Below are 11,089 nucleotides of genomic sequence, written 5' to 3'. Positions count from 1 at the left end.
TTGGTGTCTTATAATGCCCTGGAAATAAAAAGCAAGCAAGCAAACTCAATCAGTCACTCATTCACTCATTCACAGTTTTTCATTCAGTCAGACACTCACTCACTCACTCACTCACTCACTCACTCACTCACTCACTCACTCACTCACTCACTCACTCATGAGACTCCTGACATTCCTAGGGCTGGGAGGGAATAGTAGTTAGTCATTTACGTGAGTTAAAAAACTTCCTTGAAAGCCTAGTTTCTCATCCCTCTGCCACGCCCCGCTGCAAAGAAGCGGAGCTCCACCCAGTGGAGGAGGGGCTTGTTGCTTCCGCCTTCCAGCATGATCTCTCCGTTTTCATTGGCTGTTGCTGGGAGTCATCACAGAGCTCCTCCTCCGGAACGCCAGACTCTCGCTGTTCGGACCGGTCTGGCTAGTGATAGTGGTGGGATGGCGGCAGAAACGCAGCCTCTTCTGGGACGGGACCGAGGCGGTGGCCAGGCCCACTCTGGTGAGTGAGGTGGCACTTTCATTTGTACTTTTCTTTTTTTCTCCTTACTTTTTGAGACAAGGTCTCAAGTAGCCAGGCTGGCCTTGAACTCCAGATCCTCTTGATTTCGCCTCCCAAGTGTTGGGGTTACAGCACCACCACTCTAGTTTTTCTCATGGGGAAACTGATGCTTAGGGAGAGAAGCGTTCTCCAGCCCATGGTCCCCAGGCAGTAAGTGGACGAACATCCTCTGTGAGCGACTTTGGGGTACTGCTTTGGCTGCTAGGACTGAAGCTGGTGGCCCGAGGCCAGGGTGGCTTCCTTCCCTGCTTTCTTAAGTGCTCCTGGGACTTCTTTCCTTTTCCCTTCCTTGGTCAGGGACATTGCTGAGCCCAGGGAGAGTGGAGTCAGCTTCTCAGTCATTTCCAGAGGCTGCTGGTGGCTGAGAGGCAGGAGGATAGTCATCTAATTTTCCAGATGAGGAAACCGAGGCAGAGAGAGAGGAGAGAGAGAGAGAGAGAGAGAGAGAGAGAGAGAGAGAGAGAGAGAGAGAGAGAGCGAGAGAACCAGCCCTCCTCACCTCTAACCTACCTAAGGTCATAGCCCTGCCTTCTGGTGTGGTCACTGGCCTGTGTGTGCTGGCCTGGTCATTCAAACTTCCCTTTCTAGACTTCCTTTCCTTTGGGAGCCGACTGGGTTAGCACATTGGTCCCTACCTACCCAGCATGCTGAGTGTGACCTTTTTTTTCTATTTTTTCTTTTTTCTTTTTCTTTTTTTTTTTTTTTTTTGAGACAGGGTTCTCTGTGTAGCCCTGGCTGTCCTGGAGCTCACTCTGTAGACCTGGCTGACCTCGAACTCAGAAATCCGCCTGCCTCTGCCTCCCAAGTGCTGGGATTAAAGGCGTGCGCCACCACTGCCCAGCTGCTGAGTGTGACCTTACACAAGCCCCTCACCTTTCTGTACAGGTTCCTCCCTGACCTTTCCCAGCAGGACTCACAGATGAAGGCCCTCCGCTTTGCAGTTAGCCCACCAAGCCTATAAGCAGCCTCATCCTGTTTTACAGCACTCAGGAACAAGATAAAAACCATTATTCATTGAATAATGAAGCCACAGGGTCTGTAATAGGAGACAAGGAAGCTAGACACTGAGGTGACCACACATCCATCCCCCTCCTTCCTCTCTGTTGAGACCTCTTGACAGGGACAGGGCATATGATTCAGGGGACACATGCTTGGTGTTATGGCATCTGGGGACCTTTCTGGGGCTGCCAGTTGTTGGCTGTGGGTCTTTGGCAGGTTACTTAGCTAGAGTCTCAATATGAGGGGGTAGTAACAAACTGGTGGGGTAGGGGACACATTTGAGGATCCAAAGAGAGATTCTGTGGAGTCTGGTGTGTGGGTCTTGACAGATGTCCACGATAGCAGTGCCATGATGCTTTTAAGTCCTGCCCCTGCAGAGTGGACAAGTGATAGGTTTAGTCTTCTCTGTGGAGGCAGGATTCAATGCTGGGCATTGTCACACAAGAGACTCTGGGAAGGCTGGGCAGTGTCCTATGAGAAACTCTGGAGGCTCTTTGTCCAAACACTGTGGTTTGGGGTAGGGCTGTTGAGAACCCAGACAACACTCTGTGTGTTTGCATCTCCTAGACTGGGCTGTCTATGAGAATGGACCTCTGAGTCTGCAGACCAGCACCCTGTGTGTGGTCTGGTCTCCAGGCTCTGATTGGGTGCCCTTTGATCAAACTCTCAGAGGGGGTAGCTGTTGCTGCAGCCCTCCCCAAGGATCCCAGGGTCCCTGTAGTTGTGTCCTGTTAAACCAGGCCCACCTGACTGGCCCCTGTCAAAGGTTTCACAGAGTGGTTTTTAACTTGTTCCTGAGTGCTGTAAAACAGGATGAGGCTGCTTATAGGCTTGGTGGGCTAACTGCAAAGTCGGGGACCTTCATATGTGAGTCCTGCTAGGAAAAGTCGGGGAGGAATGTGTGCAGACAGGTGAGGGGCTTGTTGAAGATCACTCAGCATGCTGGGTAGGGACTTACGGTGGCTATGTAGAGAGACAGGCAGAGCAGGCCTAGACCTGGCTGTCAGGGAGTAGAGGGTATCCTGGCAACAAGTGTCTGAGCCCCTGTTAGCATTCTGTCTAAATTCCACCCCCACAGTTACCTGGCAACAGCCAGGTAGGTCTGGCCCCCTATAAAAGGGCTGCTCGCCCCCTCCTCTCTCTCTCTCTTGCTCTCTCTCTTGCTCTCTTGATACTTCTGAATCCTTGCCTCTTCCCCCTCTCTCCACGTGGTCATGGCCAGCCTCTACTTCTCTATTCTCTCCCTCTCTGCCTTTCTCTGCCTCTACTACCCTCTTAACTCCCCTCCCCATGCCCTGAATAAACTCAATTCTATACTGTACCTTCTCATGTGGCTGGTCCCTTGGGGGGTTGGGGGAGGAGATGCCTTCAGCATGGACCCACTGAGACATCCCCTTCCCCCATACCTCAGCACACACCCAGAGAACATATTCTGTTTATCTTTTTATAAACACATCACCTGTTACATTTCCTTGCCTTGCCTCCTTCGGACCCAGTGTGTTCAGTAGAAGTCCCCTGGCCCTGATGGTTGTGGTTATAGGTATGAACAGGTGATTGCCATCTAGAGTGATGAGTTCAGGGCAGTAGCCCTGGGGGAGTCTCTGGACTCTCAAGTTGGAGGAAGGTTTTCTGATAGACAACTTGAGTGAGGGCTTATAGGTTTGGGAGAGCTAGGCCTCGGCAGGGTAAATTCGGAATGTGTGCCGTGGCTGTGGTAGTGTGGCGTGGCTGTGGTAGTGTGGCGTGGCTGAGTTAGTGTGGCGTGGCTGGGGCAGTGTAACATGGCTGGGGTAGTGTGGCGAAGCAGGAGTAGAGGGAGTGGGTGGGCAGAATGAGTTACCAAGTGCCAGGATGGGGTGTAGTGTGGACTCTGAGCACTGGGGACTCCCAGAAACCTATGGCATGCTTCTTAGAGGTTGTGACAAGCCCCTTTTGGCTTCTGCAGGGTGGAAAGGATGCTGAGGTATGAGCAGAAGGGCCTTCCTCAGGCACCTACCACCAGGGTGAGCTCAGGCAGCAGGGCCCAGGATCTTATACACTGGCAGCCAGAGGCTGGATGGAAAGAGCTTTTGTGGTTCATGGCTCCAAACCCAGTCTGCCTTCTCTAGGGCATGGCTAGGCTTCCAGGCTGCCTGAGGCTACCCTCAGCTGCCTTTCCCATTGGGCATGTTGGTTTTCAGTTCTGCCATGCTGGGTACACAGCAGTATGGCTTCTTGGTCATAGGAAACCTTCGGGAGTGCCCACACCCACAACCCTCAGAGACTGCCTTAGAAACATTAGGGTGTCTTTAGGACAACCCTATGGACATACACGTGAGGAAATTGAGGTCCTAGTTGATAAAGTGTAGCCTGGTTAGTGCATGTAGCAGAGTGAGGTGCAACTCTGTACTGCCTCTGGTCTGTGAGCCCCAAGACCTGGAGCAGGTGGCTCTTCAGAGACAGAGGGCACGGTGTAGGCAGTCACAGGGGCTCTGTTCCTGGTTGTGTGCTGGTCTCAGGGTCTCTTGCTATGACAGCTCTGTTCTTAGCAGTGCATGGCTCCCGTGAGCCCCACGAAGCCAGATTCTATAAAAACCAGAACTACAAACTGAGATAAGCTGTTTCCAAGTGTGATGTGAATGGTGGCGGGTGAGCGTGCCCTAGTTCTTCTGCTCGAGGTTATTTGGGGACTACTGGGTCCCACAGATAGGGGTTGAGGTGGGGGGGTTGAGGTGGGAGGGAGTTACAGCTCAGTGGTTGTTAGTATTGGCTGGAGAGTGAGAGCGAGGCCGTTGGGTCTGACTGTAGTTCCTAGGTCTGAAATCTTGTGCTCACTGAAGAGCAGTTACCCCATCTCACAGTGGAGGGAGGATGCTGGCTGAACAGGAGGCAGAGGTGGCATGGGCTGGAGAGTGGACAGCAGCCCCTTCCGGGAGTCCACTTGAGCACCAGGGGCTCCCGTACCACATTTGCCTCATGGCATCCACTTGGGAGCCAAGTAGGTAGCCACTGGCATCTATTTGGCAAGGGTGACCATACCTGTACTTGCCCTGTTAGTAGATGGGGGAGGGGTCTGAGTCCTGAGTATGAGGCCAGGGTTCTGCAGGATACACTGCCTTTGTGTCCTTGTGCATGCTGTGCCCTGGGCAGTGGTGGCTGTGGACTGGAGTTGCCTCTACTCCGGGCCTGGTGTCTTCTACCCATGCCATCACCTGGAGTGGAGGTCTGGTTGCGGACAGCATCAGCTGGCTTCCTTTCCCATGTGCTCATCCTGTAGAAGTGAGGCCGAACTACTGTCCCATTCCTTCACCTGCTGTGTCCCCTCTACCTGCAGACACTGCAGCTGATCAGGAGCTCTGCATAGACCAGGCTGTGGTCTTCATTGAAGATGCCATAAAGGTGTGTGGTGGCTACCCTGCTGACTTGCAGTCTGCCCTTTCCCTTTGTTCCTTACTCTCCTGGGGTGGGTGCCTTGATTTTAGGATAGATACAATGGCGGGCATGTGGAGCCAGCTCTCTTCTTATCCTCTGATGGAGGCCATCTTCTTGGTGTTGGAATCATGGTCATTGACTTAGCACATACGAAAACTTGTCTTGGGCTACCCTGTGCTAGGTCCAGGTCTAGGAGACATCTGCAGGGTGGATACAGATGTCCTGGAGAGTGCAGCTGGCCTTGCATGGAAGAGAAGAGAGACTGGCACACAGGCAGAGGGCACAGTCTTAGCCTGTGCCAAGGGAGCTCTTGCCGCTGGGCAAGGTCTGCAACTTGTGCTGGTCTAATCCTGAGACCCAATGAGCGGTTGCTTTGTCTCTCTGACACAGACTGGTTCCCTATAGCTCACCTGGCTACGTCCTGCCTCTGGGGAGATTGGAGCACTGCAATGAGCCACGTGTAGTATGCTGGTATGGTCATGGCATGCATACACATATGTGGTGTTAAGAGGACCCCTCCCATACTTGTCTGTGTGTGTCACAGAGGGGACCCACTGAAGTTCTTTTGTGTGTGTCACGGGGAGACACTGCTCATGCCCAGTGTGTATAGCACTGCAAGAACCACACACATCCCTGTGTGTGAGACGCGCTGGAGAGACCCAACCTGTCTCTGTGTATAGCATGTGGGGACCATGCTTTATAAAGCCCATTTGGGTGCAGCCCTGGCCTAGGGACCCCACTCACTTTGCTCTACTGTGTGGCCCTGGAGGGACCCTGCTCATCTCGCTCTGTGTGTGGCTTAGTGTGGGGGAGGAGCTATCTTATGCCTATGTGCCCTTTGTTTCCAGTACCGCTCCATCTACCACCGCATGGATGCTGGCTCATTGTGGCTTTACCGCTGGTATTACTCGTACATCTGCCAACGGTGAGACTGCACCCCAGTGGAACCGGGCTGTGCAGACCTGCTTGGTGGGGTTGGGCCAATCCTACGCTGTCCTGAGCTTACCACGCTCCCAATTCTCTTGGGCACAGAGATGACCCTTGGTCTATCCCCCAGGGAGAAACCAGCTGTGGCCAGAAAGCTACTGCTGGTAAGAGATTCCTCTTTAGGATGCTGGGTCAGCCTAGCCGTTGAGTTTTGGGCAAAGCCGGGTAACTTGTCTAAGCACAGTAGCCATAGCCAGGAAGTACTAGCTTCTGCCTTCCACCCCTTAGACCCTAGTGCACCTGAGAGCATGCTTCCTGGCTCTACAGGCAGCCCCCCCCCCCCCCCAACTTTTTGCCTCCTTCCCAGAGTGCTGGGCTTCACCATTTTTCTGATCCTGGTCTTGGCCTTTGTGGAAGTCCCATCTTCCTTCACAAGGACTGCGGATGTGCGTTACCGCTCCCAGCCCTGGCAGCCGCCCTGTGGCCTGACGGAGACAATCGAGGCGCTCTGCTTGCTGGTCTTCCTGGTTGACCTCTCTGTGAAGGTGAGGTGTGTGGTACACAGGTCCTACCCCCAGAGCTCTTGGTGTCCAGATGCCATTCATTGTTCATTGTGTGGTTGCTAGGGAGCCTTGGCACTTTGAACAAAAGCTGGGGCCAGAGGGGGGGGGTGGTGGTGCTGTCTTAGTTTGTTTATATCTGTGTGTGTGTGTGTGTGTGTGTGTGTGCACACACACACACTAATGTGCACTTATATAGGGAGGCCCAAGGACAACTTGGGGGATTCATTTCTCTCCATTTACCCTGGGGTTTCTGGGGATCAAACTTAGATGTTCAGGCTTAGGAGCTAGCTCCTTTACTCACTGAAGCATCTCGCTGATGCAGGCCTGCGCTCTTTCCATCAGCGAGATGCTTCCTATGTGGAAGCTGGGTCTGGACTGTCCCGCTGGTGTTGAGAAGCCTGGGGGCTGTTGGAGGTCTGGTCTTCATGAGAGGAGACTAGCTGTGTGAGACTGTGGGTGGTCTCTCCTCATCACTCACCTTGCCATCCCTAAAGAGTAGAGGGGTTATCTGTACTGTAGGTGGTGTGTCTCGCCCACACAGGACTGCTGTGTGTCTGACTGGATTCTATGAGTGGATGGATTCTTCTGGTGATGGAGGTGACCCTCCCAGTGCAGCTTGCTGCCTGTAGTACTGTAGTGTCTGTTAGCCTTGCCAGCCTTTGGCCTGGGCCCTAGATTCCCTTAGCTTCCTATGGCTTGTCTGTTGGGTGGTACTTTTGTCTGACGTCTGCCCTGTAGTCCCAAGTGAGTGTGTGGCTGAGGAGTATAACTGAATGCTGGTTCCCCTCACCCCTTACAGTATATCTACCCCTCCCTCCCCCGGGTGTGTGTTGTGTGTGTGACATCAGCAGGCTCAAGGCAACTTCTCATCTCTATCTTTGCCCATGGTGTGATGGGCAGCTCTGGGTCTTAACTGGTGAGAACTTGGTATTCACTAGTCTGAATGGCTGATGCACGTGTGTATTCTCAAGGTGAAAGAGGTCCAATGATTTCATCCATAGCCTTGACCTCTAGAGGCAAGAGTAATGGTGGGACATCAGGAGGGCAGGATGGGCGGGACCCCGCTTCCTGGATTGGCTGCCAAGCTCACCCAGCGGGTGTCCTGTTTGTCCTCCTGTTTTCTGGGATGCTCTCCTGCTCCCATGACCTGCCCTAGTGGCTTAGATAGACAAAGCTAACAGGAACCCCTGTCACCAATGATTCCAGACCAGAGAAGCCAAGTGCCACCCCTGAAGTTGCATAGTGAGTCCCAAGCTGCCTTGGCATGAACGTATGCTTCCTGACCCCTGCTCAACACTTTGCTCCCCACCAGCAGTGTGTGGAAACCAGACTGTTGGATCTCTTTACTGTGTGCCCACACCCTGCTGCCCTCTGCCTGGCTGAGGCCCACGTCTGCCTTGCTTGCTGTTCACCCCTCTTGTCTCTTGCAGGGCTACCTGGTGGGGCAGGCCCAGTTGCAGCAGAACCTGTGGCTGCTGGCCTACTTTGTGGTACTGGTTGTGTCTGTGGTGGACTGGATTGTTTCGCTGAGCTTCACTTGTGAGGAGGTAGGTGATACGTGGGCTCTGAGACTGAGACAGGTTCTCAGGGTGTGACATGCAGGTGCAGCTGAGCCCTGTGTGGCCATAAATTCATATCCTGGAGGGCTTTGGTTCCCCCTACTAGGGATCCTGCTCTCACAGGCTCCCTAGAAGGCCAAGCTTTCCTCTGTGGTGTCCCATTGGTGAGAGGAGCTAGAAGCAGGGTCCAAGTTGTAGGGACTCCTGGTCCTTCAGTCAGGTTCAATGAACTCTCCTGGGGCCCCTTATAAGAGTTCTGTCCCAGGCATTCTGTGCCCATAGTTTCACATCCAGAGCTGTTTGATCTCGGCAGGAAGCGAGCCTTATCCACTGTGTCTGCTTTGACACAGAAGCACCCAGAACCCTGGGAGGTAGTGATGGGCAGAGAGGCCCAAGCAGGTTGGTTTGGCCTTCATGGATCTGTTAGGGTATGCTGAGAAGGTGGGTGCATTGGTGGGAATTGAATAGAGGGTCTAAGAGTAGTGTTGGGAACTCAGTGGAGCCCAGAGCGGTGATGGGAAGTAGCACTTGGAACCCCAGGGGAGGGGTTGCAGAGCTGGCTTGTCCTCTGCCCTTTGGGTTGGTCCTGCCTGGTAAAGACAGTAAGTGATGGGAAGGAGGGTAGCTGTCTCTTATTACCAGCCTGCAGCCCCCCTAGACCCGACAGGGAGCTGCTGGGGGATGCATGGGTGGTGGGTCTCTGGTCTTGTACCCAGCAGAGGCTGACAGGGGATGGAGACACAGTTCCACGCTATTTGAGGCCTTCTAACGCCTATGTCCACTCAGGACCAGAGTTTACCCTCCCTGCTAAGGTGCAGCTCCTCTTCTGATGGAGGAAGAAGTGCTGTGCCTTCCGGGACAGGAGGGGGGATGGTTGTATAGCCATCATTTCTTACTGATGCTTCCCGCGGGTCTCTCGGCCAGCCACCAACCATGCCAAGGATGCCTGGGTAATGCCAGGGAGAAAGACAAGGGAAAGAGGCTCTCGAGAGGCACAAAACAGTCTATCCGATGAATGAGCCGCAGTCACAGAGCAGCCCTGGCCGTCTGACTAGTCTTAATAACATCCCTTACAGCCTGCTGCTGTCCCCGTGCCTCAAAGCTTGTCAGCTGGCTAGGTTTGTCATGGAGGCTGTGGTCTTCACCCCTAGAGGTAGGTCCTCTAGTTCTGCCTGGTTTTGGTTCATTTTTGTTGTTGTTGTTTGTTCTTTTTTTTTGTTTTGTTTTTTTTTTAATACGAGAATGTGTCATCCCTTGCCTGGGCCTATGGGTCTTGTGCATGCTGGTCACATGTTTTACAGCTGAGTCACTTCCCACAGCCAGAGTCTTCCCTACAGGTCTTGGAACCTCATAGTGCCCTGTCCTGTTTTCTGGACTTGGTTATTCTCCCTTTAGACACGTTAAGTTCCCACTTGGTGGGGCCAGTGCATGTCCTTGGTGGCTTCTGGCTTTGGAAATGGGTACTTCCAGATGAGCAGGGCCCAGCACATGGAGACAGCAGAAATGTGGCCACTGACCCCCAACATCATGTAGCTGAGCCGGAGTCCTCTGAGACCCTTCCTGCAGGCCTCAGACCTGGCAGCCTTGCCACAGGAGGGTTCCTCTGACTTTCAGTGTCACATGTCACACTGAGGTAATGGGAACTGCTTATTGAGTCATTTCCAAACTCCAGGGCGGTAGTGCTTGTCGACATATTGTAGACAGGAGGGTGGAGCATGGCTACACGGCGAAGGCATGGTGCTGCCTGTCACTAGAGGCCAGGTAGGGCCTTGTGCTGAGCTCTACTTCTGCATGGTGGCTGTGTCATTGATCCCAGGTCCTGGTGGCCATGTCGTGTGTAGCTGAGGTCAGAGGCTCAGCATTTGAAGGACCCATTGAGTTGATATGCTGATTAAATACTTCTGGGGCCTGAGCCCCGAGCATTCTGTGCCTGTTTGGAGGGTCCTGTCCATGTATGTCCTCCAAACCCCTTGTTTCCAATCCTCCACATTTTTGCATGACATTCTGTTGGGAACCTCACTGCCTGGCTTGGGGGCCACTATGGCCTGAGCTGCTGCTCCGGTCCGAGGGTCAGGGTAGTGGGAATGGAGGGAAAAGAGATGTGAAGAATGGAGACAAGACAGAGGTTCTGATCAAGTCTCTTGTCTCCTTTATTGAAGGGAAATCTGGGGTATTTATACACTTTGCTACATGCCTTGTAGGCGTGGATATCACGTGTCTTGCATGTGTGGATACCACATGCGCTGTGCACCTTGCAGCTGGGGGCACTAAATAGCAAAACAAGATATGTGGGATAAACAAGATGTTTATCAGAGTGTGCTCAGCTGTTGTAGGCTGTTGAAAACAAGTCTCTTGTCAGGGTATATGGCTCGAGATGGCTGCAAAGATGATAGCCACTTTCGGCTCCCAACAACATTCTGCTCCTGCTCCTGGGAATCAGGTCCAGTTAGCAGGACCCCTGCCTGCCACCTCTCTATGAGGGACTTTTTTTTTACCTAAGGATGGCATGCTACACAAGGTCTATCTCTGGTTAGGTTGCCATGTCTCTCAGAACCTATGCAGCTAGCAGGACTCTCTTGAAGCACTCCACACGTGCTGGGTGGCTTGATGGGGAGGACCAGACACCTGGTGTGCAGCTTTGGTCCCTACCTGATGAAGTCCTTCTAATGGATAGGTTGGATGACACGGGGTCTGCCAGGCCCTGGTGCTTGTGACACCCCCATCCCTGGCTGGGTGCTTGCCTCCACTCTAGATCTGGGCTGTGATTCTCAGTGTGGTATGTGGCCAGCCTTGGAGATAGTCACGTGGATGTACCTTCTCTCATCCTTAGTCTGTGTATTGATAGGCCCAAGCAGCTGGCAGGACCATAAGTAGCTGTTATGTCCCTGTATGTCCTTTTTTTTTTTTTTTTTTTTTTGGTTTTTTTGAGACAGGGTTCTCTGTGTAGCCCTGGTTGTCCTGGAGCTCACTCTGTAGACCAGGCTGATCTCGAACTCAGAAATCCACCTGCCTCTGCTTCCCAAGTGCTGGGATTAAAGGCGTGCCCCACCACTGCCCAGCCCTGTATGTCTTGAGGT

The 11,089-nt window shown here is 53.1% G+C and overlaps 1 protein-coding gene across 4 annotated transcripts in view; it reads left to right on the top strand.

Moving 5' to 3' along the window:
- The first annotated feature begins 385 nt into the window (after nucleotides 1-385).
- The window catches only part of Tpcn2 (two pore segment channel 2), a 31,567-nt gene continuing 20,863 nt past the window's right edge, over nucleotides 386-11,089 (top strand). For 3 of the 4 annotated variants that reach the window (XR_004605024.2, XM_034489655.2, XM_034489640.2), the window contains exons 1-5: nucleotides 386-493; nucleotides 4,866-4,930; nucleotides 5,812-5,888; nucleotides 6,258-6,435; nucleotides 7,884-8,000. Coding sequence is in view for 3 of the 4 variants with exons in the window: in XM_034489655.2 (XP_034345546.1) it covers nucleotides 433-493; nucleotides 4,866-4,930; nucleotides 5,812-5,888; nucleotides 6,258-6,435; nucleotides 7,884-8,000 (498 nt within the window). In the remaining variant the exon portion in view is untranslated. Of the gene's footprint in view, nucleotides 494-4,865; nucleotides 4,931-5,353; nucleotides 5,435-5,811; nucleotides 5,889-6,257; nucleotides 6,436-7,883; nucleotides 8,001-11,089 lie in introns of those variants that run through there. The other variant, XM_076914526.1, reaches the window with a different exon arrangement.

The sequence above is a fragment of the Arvicanthis niloticus genome, chromosome 1 (genome assembly GCF_011762505.2).
Source record: "Arvicanthis niloticus isolate mArvNil1 chromosome 1, mArvNil1.pat.X, whole genome shotgun sequence".
NCBI lineage: Eukaryota > Metazoa > Chordata > Mammalia > Rodentia > Muridae > Arvicanthis > Arvicanthis niloticus.
The sequence above is the reverse complement of the archived record's forward strand: the minus strand, read 5'-3'. Positions and strand labels throughout refer to the sequence as shown.